The sequence below is a fragment of the Scyliorhinus torazame genome, chromosome 24, assembly GCF_047496885.1.
Source record: "Scyliorhinus torazame isolate Kashiwa2021f chromosome 24, sScyTor2.1, whole genome shotgun sequence".
NCBI classification, from domain to species: domain Eukaryota; kingdom Metazoa; phylum Chordata; class Chondrichthyes; order Carcharhiniformes; family Scyliorhinidae; genus Scyliorhinus; species Scyliorhinus torazame.
Window position 1 is genome coordinate 8,016,287 of NC_092730.1, and position 14,170 is coordinate 8,030,456.

General features: G+C 52.6%; 1 protein-coding gene across 1 annotated transcript in view; it reads right to left on the bottom strand.

Moving 5' to 3' along the window:
- LOC140399864 (phospholipase A and acyltransferase 3-like) overlaps nt 1-14,170 on the bottom strand; it is a 55,538-nt gene that overhangs the window by 17,560 nt on the left and 23,808 nt on the right. Inside the window, exons 3-4 of the mRNA XM_072489328.1 lie at nt 9,964-10,069; nt 419-687 (exon numbers count right to left, since the gene is read on the bottom strand). Of these exons, the coding sequence (XP_072345429.1) occupies nt 419-687; nt 9,964-10,069 (375 nt within the window). The remainder of the gene's footprint in view (nt 1-418; nt 688-9,963; nt 10,070-14,170) is intronic.

Sequence of the window (14,170 nt, forward strand, 5' to 3'; positions counted from 1 at the left end):
TCCCCGCGCGAGTGACTGCTGACATCATTTCTGGTGAATACAGCAATACATAACAGAGCAGAGCTTTGTGAAGCTCAGAGGAATAAATATAAATACATAACAAGACCCCGTCTGCAACCTCAACCTTCAGCGATTTGACACCTTCCCGATCTTCCTGTGGTCGCTCATCCCCTGTGACCCACACAGATCCTGACTACACTACCTTCTATAGTTCACACAGTGCCAGTTATCTGAGCTGGAGTCAGATTTAATAACGGGGTTTCTACATCAGTGGGGTGGTGTCACTCTCACCCTTCCTCCTGGGGCTGCTGTAACTGCTCAGATGTCTCCTTGTTCAGCAACAGATGGAAGAATGTCCATGACCAGAAGATCCTGCTAGTCTATAATTACCTGTGGATTATGGGATTGACTCACTCACCTGCCTCGATTCAGCTTTCCCGTAACAAAGCCATTTGACAAAGTGTTCACAGTTTGCTGCTGTTACGTTATACTTCTGTCTGTTTCCAACTTGCGCTTCGGCATTTTGTAGTATCTGGCGAACAGGTAACCTGTTCCTGATCTGATCAGCCGTGTTGTTGACACGGTATTTACTGGATCCAGCTACTGCAGAGAGACGCTCTTTTTTAACCACAGCAAATATTGTAGAACTGGACATTACATTGCTCGATGTTTCACCAGATCCTCCATCTAGAAAATGTATTAAAGCAGCAGTTTATTGAGACTGTTTTGATATATTAATGGAACAGTTTATTGAGTTTAAAAACATTCTGCAACAACTCATCAGGTCTGGCAGCATCTGTGGGGAGAGAAAACCAAGCGAACACACACAGAAAATAGAAGCAGGAGGAAGCCATTCAGCCCTTCGAGCCTGCTCTGCCAGAATCGAACGTTTCAAGTCCGTTTGACTTCGCCAGAGATAAAGATAGAGAAATGTGTTGGATTATTTACTGTACAAGAGAGGGTGGAGCAGAGTAGAATATCAGTGATTGGTGGAAGAGGTTGAAACAAAGATGTGTGGTCACGAGACAGATGAAGCATTCATGCCAGAGGAAGGTGCTAGGAGTTGCCAAAATGTAAGATATCAGAATGTGTTGACGGGAGCATAAAGGTCAGTGCCCAGTGAAAGCAAAACTGAGGAACACGTGACAAATGGCCCCAGTAAAGTGGAGGCGATTTGCATTGCGGCAAAAATTGTTTGGGATATTAAAGAAAATGTCAAGATGGAGGAGAAAGTTCCTAGTCTAAAGTTGTTGAGCCCAGGGGCTGTAAGGTGCCTAATTGGAAGATGAGGTGCTGCTCCTCCAGTTTGCGTTGGCTTCACTGGAGCATTGCAGCAGGCCGAGGAGAGACACGCGGACAATGGGAGCAGCGAATCCAGTGTACCAAATGGAGGGAGGTGCAAACAAAGTATTGCTTCACCTCAAAGGAGTGTTTGGGGCCTTGAACAGTGAGGAGTACGGGTGTAAAGAAGTGTTGCTCTTTCTAGCTTTAGTCTATTTGCTCTGTTTAGGTCACCTTTGCTCATGAGTCGCCAGGTATCTTTATGATACCGCCACGTGGTTCAAGTTCAGGTTATGATTAATAATACAGCACACCGCTTAGTAAGGATTAAAACAACGGTCATTTATTATATACAACAAGCAATATTAATACCCTAATACTACTTTCTATATAACAAACCAATCACTACTGGCCAATACTTAACTTAGGAAGAGCCCACCAGGTCAGGGAAACGAATGGCTTGTCCAATCAAATCTGGCCTGCGGGATTCAAAAGGGCTGCTACAGGTCGGTGGCTAGGTGTCTCTACCGGATAGCGATCGTTGAATTCAAACTTACTGCTGCCGGTGGCTGGTCTTCCGAAGGTCTCGAGCAGGCGAAGATGAGAGAGAGAGAGATCTGAACTTGGACCTTTACTTTTATAGGGCCCAGGGGCTTCCCGCCTCCCGGGGCGGGCCTTGACCCTGAGTCCCAAGTGATTGGATTCTGTCCCCAGTCTCTGGGGTCGATGTGTCCAATGGTGAGGCGATTCCCCGATCGGGGGGGGTGGTCGCTCACCTGTCTTTGTTTCGGCCACTGCAGGCGCCGACAGGTCTGGCCCGATATTCAATTGCTAATATGTTGCAATTCCAGGGGATAGCCGATTTAACTGGATGTCTGAGTTGATTAGGTGTAAACAGTCCTGAATGAAACTGCAGATACCTGTGTTGAAGGGCTGTTGATAGCCCTGAGTATCGATCTGGGCTACGTTCCCAGAGGTGAATATGCAAACCTGTCTGCAGCTGCCTTCGTGTGTCTTCTTGGCTGCTTTTCCCAGCAGTCTTTCGGGTTAGCCATTTTAAACTGGGTTTTGGCCAGATTAATCGGAACGCAGCCATTTTACATGGCTACAGAAGAAGGTGTTGCACCTTCTGAGATTGCATCGAAAGTGCTGTGGGAAGGGGCTGGGGTGTTGGGGGTGATGTAGAAGTGGACCAAGGTGCAACGAAGGGAGCGGTTTCTGCAGAATGCTGACGAGGGGGTGAGGGGAAGATGTGTTTGGTGGTGGCACCATGCTGGAGTTGGCAGAAATGACGGAGGATGATCCTTTGAATGTGGAGTTTGTTGGAGTAGAAAGTGAGGAAAAGGGGGACCCTATCATGGGACCCTATCATCTGTCAACCACTGTGGTGTGGGGGGTATCTCAGTTTAAAAATAGGGAGACATGTTAGAAGCTCCATTTTCAAAGGTGGCATCATCAGAACAGGTGCGACGGAGGCAGAGGAACTGGGAGAAAGGGACAGAGTCCTTACAGGAAGCAGGATGTGAGGAGCTGTAATTGAGGGAGTGTGATGAACGGTTACTGCCTTATCATCATGTAAGGTGATGTCCCCTTTAAGACCAGGCTTGGAACCCTGGGGGCTCCGCCCATCTGGGAGCCATACATAAAGGCCTGCCTCATGGTCTGTATAGCAGTCAGCTCTCGTCCAAATCTGTAGCATAGTTATTAGCCTAATAAAGCCTTCTTTACAGTTTAATCCCAAAGCATCATTATTGAGGGTACCTCAATTTATTAGGCTAAACTAGATTCAGGATGGACGCAGGCCTAAAACCAGAGAAGCTCAATCTAGAAGCACGAACGCCGGAGGCATAGGAAATTTTTAAATACTGGCTGCGGTGCTTCGAGGCCTACCTGGACTCCGCAGAGACTCCCATCCTGGGGCCACGCAAACTGCGTCTACTCCACGCCCGGGTGAGTCACAGAATCTCCGCCACGCTCGAAAAGGCGACGATTTATGAGGAAGCGATTGAGTTGCTCCGCAAGTGGTTTGTCAAACCCGTCAATGAGGTGCACGCCCGGCATCTGCTCTCTACCTGCCGGCAGCGCTCGGGGGAATCGCTCGACGAGTTTGTTGAGAAACTCACCGCGCTGGCCAGGGACTGTGACCATCAGGATGTGACAGGGTAAGTCCATATGAACCTGCACATCAGAGATTCTTTCGTGTCCGGCATCCGCTCAACCTACATCCGGCAGCAACTGCTCGAAAACGGGGCAAAAGACCTCCAGGAGACGCTAACGCTCGCCTCCTCGCTGGAGGTGGTCCGACATAACTTGGGTTCGTACCCCGCGGACTCTGCCAGCCCCCCCCTGGACTTCCTCAGACTCGCCCGTATTACAGGCCTGCGCCACGCGGCGACCCGCTCACCATGGGGGCACACCTTGCTACTTCTGCGGGCAGGGTCAGCACCCACGCCCACGCTGCCCAGCCCGCTCCGCGATCTGCAGCGACTGCGTGAAGAAAGGGCACTTTGCGAGGGTCTGCCTGGCCAGACCCAGGGGCCAGAAAAACAAAGAACAGCCGGCCCGAAAATCAGGCTCTCAGGCCCGTAGGCCTCGCAATGCTGCTGCGCACCGACCCAACACGTCCTCTTCTGACGCGTCATCAGCCTCGTGCGAATCATGGGAGCGGCCATCTGGTCGGCGGCCATCTTCTCGACCCGACACGTGCGACCAACGGCAGCGGCCATTTTACGACTCCAACTACCCGCGACTGGGTGTGATCACCCTCGATCAAACTCGGCCGAAACACCTGCAGAACTCCATGATGCAGGTCCAGGTCAACGGGCACGACACTGCATGCCTCTTCGACTCCCGGAGCACGGAGAGCTTTATCCACCCTGAAACGGTAAGGCGCTGCTCCCTACGCACCCATCCCACATCCCAAACCATAGCCCTCGCATCTGGGTCCCACTCGGTACAAATCACTGGGTACTGTATTGCGGATCTCTCGATCCAGGGTGCCAAATACACCCGTTTCAAATTTTATATCCTCCCTCACCTCTGTGCCCCCCTGCTGCTCGGACTGGATTTCCAGTGCAGCCACCGAGCCTGACACTGAAGTTCGGCGGACCCTTGCCCCCCCTCACGGTGTGCTGCCTTGCGACACTGAAAGTCGCACCCCCCTCGCTATTCGCTAACCTCACTCCCGACTGTAAGCCCGTCGCCACCAGGAGCCGGCGCTACAGTGCCCAAGATATGGCTTTTATCAAGTCAGAGGTCCAGCGTTTACTGGGAGAGGGGGTCATCGAGGATAGCAACAGCCCTTGGAGAGCGCAAGTGGTGGTAGTCCGGTCCGGGGACAAGAAACGGATGGTCGTGGATTATAGCCAGACCATAAACCGATTCACGCAGCTTGATGTGTACCCCCTTCCTCGCATCGCGGAAATGGTAAATCGGATCGCCCAATACCGAGTCTTTTCCACGGTCGACCACAAATTTGCCTATCACCAGCTCCACATCCGACCGAAAGACCGCCTCTATACTGCCTTCGAAGCAGCCTTCCGGCTCTTCCACTTCCTCAGGGTCCCCTTTGGTGTCACAAATGGGGTCTCCGTCTTTCAAAGGGCGATGGACCAAATGGTGGACCAGTACGGTTTGCGGGCTACATACCCGTACTTGGACAATGTCACCATCTGCGGCCATGATCAGCAGGACCATGACGCTAACCTCAAAAAGTTCCTCCAGACCGCCCGAGCCCTTAACCTGACCTATAACGAGGGCAAATGCGTTTTCCACACCACCCGGCTGGCCATCCTCGGCTATGGCGTGGAAGACGGGGTCCTAGGTCCCGACCCCGACCGCATGCGCCCCCTTAAGGAACTCCCTCTCCCCCGCAGCCTCAAGGCCCTCAAACGGCGCTTGGGGCTTTTCTCCTATTACGCCCAGTGGGTCCCCAAGTATGCGGACAAAGCCCGCCCACTCCTAAAGACCACCACTTTTCCCCTCTCGGCTGAGGCTCAATTGGCCTTCAACCGCATCAAGGCCGACATCATCAAGGCCGCCATGCACGCGGTGGACGAAACCATCCCTTTCCAGAGAGAGAGCGATGCATCAGACATCGCCCTGGCTGCTACCCTCAATCAAGGAGGCAGACCAGTAGCGTTCTTCTCTCGAACCCTCACCGCCTCCGAGATTCGACACTCTGCAGTCGAAAAGGAGGCACAAGCCATTGTGGAGGCTGTGCGGTGCTGGAGACACTACCTCGCCGGTAGGAGGTTTACCCTCGTCACCGACCAACGGTCGGTCGCCTATATGTTCGATAACATGCAACGGGGCAAAATAAAAAACGATAAAATTTTGAGGTGGAGGATCGAACTCTCCACCTACTCGTACGATATCAAGTATTGTCCAGGGGAGCTCAACGAGCCCCCAGATGCCCTGTCCCGCGGCACATGCGCCAACGCGCAGGAGGACCGCCTGCAAGCCATCCACAATGACCTCTGCCACCCGGGGGTTACCCGGCTCGTCCATTTCATTAAGTCCCCCAACCTACCTTACTCAACCAAGGAGGTCAAGGCCATGGTCAGGGCCTGCCAGGTCTGTGCGGAGTGCAAACCGCACTTCTATCGGCCAGACAAGGTTCGGCTCGTGAAGGCCTCGGGCCCCTTTGAGCGACTGAGCGTGGACTTCAAGGGGCCCCTCCCGTCCACCAACCGTTATGCCTATTTCCTTACCGTTATCGTTTCCCATTCGCCATCCCCTGCCCCGACATGACCTCAGCCTCCGTAATCAAGGCACTGCACAGCATCTTCACCCTGTTCGGTTTCCCTGCTTATATCCACAGCGACCGGGGTACATCGTTCATCAGCGATGAACTGCGTCAGTATCTGCTCAGCAAAGGCACCGCCTCGAGCAGAACGACCAGCTATAACCCACGGGGAAACGGGCAGGTGGAGAGGGAGAATGCTACCGTGTGGAAGGCTGTCCTTCTGGCCCTGCGGTCGAGAAATCTCCCAACCACCCGCTGGCAGGAGGTCCTACCCGATGCCCTACACTCCATTAGGTCACTCCTCTGCACGGCCACAAATGAGACCCCTCATGAGCGATTGTTTCTCTTCCCCAGGAAGTCTACCTCCGGGGTCTCGCTTCCACCTTGGCTGACGGCTCCGGGACCTGTTCTTCTCCGGAGGCACGTGAGGAGCCATAAAACGGACCCCCTAGTTGAAAAGGTCCGACTGCTCCACGCCAACCCCAGTTACGCCTACGTGGAGTACTCCGACGGCAGGCAAGATACGGTTTCCCTCCGGGATCTGGCGCCCGCTGGATCCTCCACCACAGACGCCCCTTCCCGCGCCGCTCCCCTGCAGGACCCGTCACCCCCTACAACACCCACTTCCGGCCCTACCACCCGTTGGTGAGCTCCTACCGTGCGCCCCCCACCCTTTACACACCCCGCCGGCGCCGGCTCCGCTACCCCCGGCCCTGCCTAGTTCCCCTGCCCCGACCCGGACCGAAGCTCCGACCGCTGTGCTCCCGGATGTGCCCTCAACCGGGACGTCCGTGACCGCCGCACCATCGCCCGAACTGAGGAGATCGAGGAGGACGATCCGGCCGCCGAGACGGATGGACCTATGATGGCACTTCATCCCCGCCGGACTCCTTTTTAAACGGGGGGCGAATGTGATGAACGGTTACTGCCTTATCATCATGTAAGGTGATGTCCCCTTTAAGACCAGGCTTGGAACCCTGGGGACTCCGCCTCTGGCTCCGCCCATCTGGGAGCCATACATAAAGGCCTGCCTCATGGTCTGTATAGCAGTCAGCTCTCGTCCAAATCTGTAGCATAGTTATTAGCTTAATAAAGCCTTCCTTACAGTTTAATCTCTAAGCATCATTATTGAGGGTACCTCAGGGAGACTAGGAGTTTCTTGGGCACATTGACATTGGGGGTGACAAGGTTTCGGAGGTGCTGGCAGGCTTAAAAGTGGACAAATCTTCAGGTCCGAATGAATTGTGTCCCAGGATGCTGTGGGGTGCGAGGGAGGAGATTGCAGGGGATCTGACCCCAAATCTTTAATTCCTGCCTGGCCACCGGGGAGGTGCCAGAGAACTGGAGAACAACTAATGTGGTCCCAGGGTAACTTGATAAGGTGGATTCAAATTGGCTGAGCTGTAGGAGACAAGAACGGTGATGACAGACGTCTGCTTTAGTGACTGGAAGTCAGTGTCCAGTGTCGGACCACAGGGATCTGTGCTGGGCCCCCTATTATTCATCATTTATATAAACAACATAGATGACTATGTGTGGGGGGGGGGGGGGGGGGGGGGGGGGGGGGTGATCAGTAAGATTGCGGATGACACAGAGATTGGCCGGGTGGTTAACAGTGAGGCTGAGAGTCCCGGGCTACAGGAAGATACAGACGGGATGGTCAAATGGGCAGAAACGTGGCAGATGGAATTTAACCCAGAAAAGTCCGAGCTGATACATTTTGGAAGCAGCAGTTTAACAAGGAAATATTCAATGAACGGCCTGACACTGGGACGTTCCGAGGAACAGAGGGAGCTTGGCGTGTTTGTCCATAAATCTCTGAAGGCAGAAGGGCAGGTTAATAGGGAGGTGAAAAAGGCTCATGGGACACTTGCCTTTATCAATCGAGGCATGGATTACAAAAGCAGGGAGGTCCTGTTGGAGTTGTATAGAACTTTGGTGAGGCCACAGCGGGAGTACTGTGTGCAATTCTGGTCGCCACATTACAGGAAGGATGTGATTGCACTGGAGGGGGTGCAGAAGAGATTCACCAGGATGTTGCCTGGGATGGAACATTTAAGTTATAAAGAGAGATTGGATAGGCTCGGGTTATTTTCTCTGGAGCAGAGAAGACTGAGGGGCGACCTGATCGAGGTGTACAAGATTATGAGGGGCATGGATAGGGAGCAGCTGTTCCCCTTAGTTCAAGGGACAGTTATGAGGGGGACACAAGTTCAAGGTTAGGGGCAGGAGGCTTAGGGGGAGTTTGAGTTCAAACCTTTTCTACCCAGAGGTTGGTGATGGTCTGGAATGCACTGCCTGGGAGGGTGTAGAGGCGGGTGACCTGACATCCTTTAAGAAGTACCTGGGTGAGTACTTGAAACGTCTTAACATTCAAGGCTGTGGGCCATGTGCTGGCAAATGGGATTAGATGGGCAGGTCAGGGTCTTTCATGTGGCGGTGGACCAAAGGGCCTCTTCTGCACTGCATTATACTGTCATTCTGAGGTGGCTGTGGGAGTCGGTAGGCTTTGTAATGAATGTTGGTGGTCAGTCTATCACCACAGAAGCTGCCAGACCTGCGTTCTTCCAGCATTTTCTGTTTCAGATTCCACACACGTGTTTGCTTTTTTTTAGTGTTTATTGAGGTTGTTTGAATATCCAGGGTCTTTACAGTTAGAGGGATGGGCTGTGGGTTAGTTACAGTTAAAGGGAATGTGTTACTGAAGCTGATTAAAAGCCTCCATTAGTTACAAGTTACAGTTCGCTGCTACCTTTAAGACTAAATATCCCAAGGTGTATCAACGAGGAGTGAAATGAAGAGCTGGGTTATTGATAAAAGCAAATTACTGTGGATGCTGGAATCTAAAACAAAAACAGAAAATACTGGACAATCTCAGTAGGTCTGACAGCCTCTGGGGAGAGAGAAGGGAGCAAACGTTTCCAGTCTGGACGATTCTGTCAAAGCTGGGTTATTGAGTTCAGGGAGCTGAGGTTAACATTATCACAGAGGGTTTAAAGTTAGTCAGCGTGGACTCAGACAGTAGCAGAGACAGGCTAGAGGAAGGGAGTGCGGGGAGGTCATTCCCACATTGAGCCAGTTTACCTGCATGCAGTCTAATTAATGCTGACCTCAAAATAATTGGGAGTAAGGTCACAACATCCCACTGGTTCCATCACTTGTGTCCGCTGCAGGGGTTTAGGGAGGGAATTCCAGAACTTGATGTCAAGACATTTGCCGCCATTGGCGAAGGAAGGAGGGGCTAGCAGCCAGGCAGCGTAGAGCTCCCAGCTCTAGCTGCCGACACGTCCCGGAGCATTGCCGGGTCCGTGGCGGCGCGAGGGGGTTCATGGCGGACTCAGCCCACGGACCTGGACCGCAAAGATAGTACCCCCTTCGGCTGCTCGCGCGCAACGGGCCCCCCCTCACTCTCCACAGTGCACCCAGCCCTGAATGAAACCCCCCCTGCCTGCGGATCGGCCCTCCCCGGACTGTGCCGGCCCTGGAATGAGTCTGCAGCCGCCACACGGAGTTCACGACGGGTGAGACCACAGTGCCCCACGCCGTTGGGAACTTGGCTGGTTGGGGACGGCGCATCGGCGGGGGGGGCCTCAGGCAATGTCCTGAGGCTGTGGGTAAGGCGGAGCATCGCGAAAGCGGCCCCCCAATTTGGGTGTCATCAGGGATTCTCCGCTCCCCTCGCCGAATGCGATTCCAGCGTCAGGGATTGGAGAATCCAGCCCAGGGTCTCAGAACGGTGTCACTGTAATTACACCCTCTTTCCAATGGTGACACAGCAGCACCTCCACTGGTGAAATATTGTAATTACAGTGTGATGTTTACATAGGCAGTCTCCATTGGAAATAATGGATTATGGACAGACTTCAGGTTCATAATTTTATTCTGTCAATAGAAAAGATCATTGAATCTAAGTAGAAAAATTCAGTAGCCTTTACCTGAAGTTAAGTGAATGACATATCCATTTCCGATATAGATAGCCCAGTGTTGGTAGGCACCTCGGAATATTTCAATTAAATCTCCAGGTCTGGGTTGAGAAGATGACTGGAAAGAAGACGGGGTTTACACTAGAAATCAACGTGACCATTTGAAAGTGAAGTTCCTGCAGTTACGGTCCAGAATAACAACTGCTCTGACAAATTGCATTTATTTAGAACCTTTAACGGAAGCGAAAGTAATTTGGCATGTCTGCATCGACTCTCACAAACTTCTTCAGATGTGCGATAGAGAGCATCCTATCCGGCTGCATCACAGCCTGGTATGGCAACTGCTCGGTTCAAGATCGCAAGAAACTGCAGAGTGTGGTGAACTCAGCCCAACGCATCACACAAGCTTGCACTCCCACATTGATTCTGTCTCCACCTCCCGCTGCCTCAGGAAGGCAGACAGCAGTATCAGAGACACCTCCCAGCCAGGCATTGTCTTCTTCCAGACCCTTCCATCAGGCAGAAGGTACAGAAGTCTGAAGACCCGCACATCCAGACATAGGAACAGCTTCTTCCCCACAGCTACAAGACTCCTCAACAACTCTCCCTCGGACTGATCTGTTATCAGGGAAACCCAAAAGCTTTCTATAGGTATGTCAGGAATAAGCGAATGACTAGGGTAAGAGTAGGGCCAGTCAAGGACAGGGATGGGAAGTTGTGTGTGGAGTCTGAAGAGATAGGCGAGATACTAAATGAATATTTTTCGTCAGTATTCACTCAGGAAAAAGAGAATGTTGTGGAGGAGAATGCTGAGACCCAGGCTATTAGAATAGATGGCATTGAGGTAAGTAGGGAAGAGGTGTTGGCAATTCTGGACAGGCTGAAAATAGATAAGTCCCCGGGACCTGATGGGATTTATCCTACGATTCTCTGGGAAGCCAGGGAAGAGATTACTGAGCCTTTGGCTTTGATTTTTATGTCATCATTGGCTACAGGAATAGTGCCAGAGGACTGGAGGATAGCAAATGTGGTCCCTTTGTTCAAGAAGGGGAGCAGAGACAACCCCGGCAACTATAGACCGGTGAGCCTCACGTCTGTTGTGGGTAAAGTCTTGGAGGGGATTATTTATTATTTTTTAAAAAATATATTTTATTAGAGTTTTCAAACACAATTTTTTCCCTTACAAATCAAAAAAAATAAAAATAAAGGTAACATGATAACTGCAACACAACATTGTGTAACTAACATGGTAAACGAACCAAATAACACAAAGTAATACTCCCCCCCCGCCCCCTCTCCCCCTCCAAAAACCCAAACAGTTTACCCCCCCCCCCCCCCCCCCGCTCCCTGAGTTGCTGCTGCTGGTCATCTATCTTCCCTCTAACGTTCCGCTAGGTAGTCGAGGAACGGTTGCCACCGTCTGGTGAACCCTTGAGCCGATCCTCTCAGCGCAAACTTCATCTGCTCTAGTTTTATGAACCCCGCCATATCGTTTATCCAGGCCTCCAGTCCGGGGGGTTTCGCTTCCTTCCACATGAGTAAAATCCTACGCCGGGCTACTAGGGACGCAAAGGCCACGACATCGGCCTCTTTCGCCTCCTGCACTCCCGGCTCATCCGCTACTCCAAATATAGCTAACCCCCAGCCTGGCTTGACCCGGACCTTCACCACCTTCGAGATCACTCCTGTCACTCCCCTCCAATACCCCTCCAGTGCCGGACACAACCAAAACATATGTGTGTGGTTCGCCGGGCTTCCCCCGCACCTCCCACACTTGTCCTCTACTCCGAAGAACCTGCTCAACCTTGCTCCCGTTATGTGTGCTCTATGCAGCACCTTAAATTGGATCAGGCTAAGCCTGGCACACGAGGAAGAGGAATTTACCTTGCTTAGGGCATCAGCCCACAAACCCTCCTCAATCTCCTCCCCGAGCTCTTCTTCCCATTTTCCCTTCAGTTCGCCCACCAACTCCTCCCCCTCTTCTCTCATCTCCCGGTATATCTCTGACACTTTGCCCTCCCCGACCCACACCCCCGAAAGCACCCTGTCCTGGATCCCTTGTGTCGGGAGCAGCGGAAATTCCCTCACCAGTTGTTTTGTGAACGCTCTTACCTGCATATATCTAAAGAAATTTCCCCGGGGCAGCTCATACTTTTCCTCAAGCGCTCCCTAGCTCGTAAACGTCCCGTCTATAAATAAATCTCCCACTCTCCTGATTCCTACCCGGTGCCAGTTCTGGAATCCTCCGTCCAGCCTCCCTGGGGCAAACCTATGGTTGTTCCTGATCGGGGACCACACCGAGGCTCCCAGCACACCCCTCTGTCGCCTCCATTGCCCCCAGATACTTAATGTTGCCGCCACCACTGGGTTCATGGTAAATTATTTTTGGGAGAGCGGTAGTGGCGCCGTCACCAGCGCTTTTAAACTCGTCCCTTTGCAGGATTTCATCTCCAACCTTTTCCACGCCACTCCCTCTCCCTCTATCATCCATTTACGAATCATCGCCACGTTGGCGGCCCAGTAGTAGTCGCCCAAATTCGGCAACGCCAGTCCCCCTCTGTCTCTGCTACGTTGTAGGAACCCCCTCCTTACCCTCGGGGCCTTCCTTGCCCACACGAAGCTCGTGATGCTCCTATCTATTTTTTTAAAGAAGGCCTTAGTGATCAGTATAGGGAGACATTGGAACACAAATAGGAACCTCGGGAGGACCATCATCTTAATTGCCTGCACTCTGCCCGCCAGTGACAGCGGCTGCATGTCCCACCTTTTGAAATCCTCTTCCATTTGTTCCACCAGCCGTGTCAGATTGAGTCTGTGTAAGGTTCCCCAGCTCCTGGCTATCTGAATCCCCAGGTGTCGGAAGTTTCTTTCCACTCTCCTTAGTGGTAGGCCATCTATCCCTCTACTCTGGTCCCCAGGGTGTATCACAAATAGCTCACTCTTTCCCATGTTAAGCCTATATCCCGAGAAATCTCCAAACTCCCTCAATACCTGCATGACCTCTGTCATCCCCCCCACTGGGTCCGTCACATACAACAGTAGGTCATCCGCGTAGAGTGACACTCGGTGTTCCTCTCCCCCTCTAATCACCCCTCTCCATTTTCTGGAGTCTCTCAGCGCTATGGCCAGTGGTTCAATTGCCAACGTGGACAGTAATGGGGACAACGGGCATCCCTGTCTTGTTCCCCTGTGTAGTCGAAAATACTCCGACCTTTGCCGACCTGTGACCACACTTGCCGTTGGGGCCCCATAGAGGAGTTTAACCCAGCTGACAAATCCGTCCCCGAACCCGAACCTCCTCAGCACCTCCCATAGATACTCCCACTCCACCCTATCAAATGCCTTCTCTGCGTCCATTGCCGCCACTATCTCTGCCTCCCCCTCTGCTGGGGGCATCATTATCACCCCTAATAGCCGTCGCACGTTGACATTTAGTTGTCTCCCCTTTACGAACCCTGTCTGGTCTTTGTGCACCACCCCCGGGACACAATCCTCTATCCTCGTTGCCAGCACCTTTGCTAGCAACTTGGCGTCCACATTTAGCAGTGAGATAGGCCTATAGGACCCGCACTGCAGCGGATCTTTATCCCGCTTCAAGATTAGCGATATCGTCGCCTCCGACATTGTCGGGGGTAGGGTCCCCCCTTCTCTGGCCTCGTTAAAGGTCCTTACCAGCAGCGGGGCCAACAAGTCCACATATTTTCTATAGAATTCCACCGGGAACCCATCTGGTCCCGGGGCCTTCCCTGCCTGCATGTTCCCCAGCCCCTTGGTAACCTCGTCCACCCCAATCGGCGCCCCCAGGCCTTCCACCCCCTGCTCCTCCACCCTCGGAAACCTTAATTGGTCCAAAAACTGCCGCATCTCCTCTTTTCCCTCCGGGGGTTGGGACCTATATAGTCTCTCGTAAAAGGTCTTAAACACCTTGTTTATCTTCCCTGCTCTCCGCACCGTAGCTCCCATTTCATCCCTAATTCCCCCTATCTCCCTCGCCGCTGTCCTCTTTCGCAGCTGATGGGCCAACAGGCGACTCGCCTTTTCCCCATATTCATATCTCATCCCCTGTGCCTTCCTCCACTATGCCTCCGCCCTCCTTGTGGTCAACAGGTCGAACTCCGTCTGGAGTCGTCGCCTCTCCCTGTATAGTCCTTCATCCGGGGCCTCCGCGTATTCTTTATCTACCCTCAAGATCTCCCCCAGTAGTCTTTCCCTTTCCTTG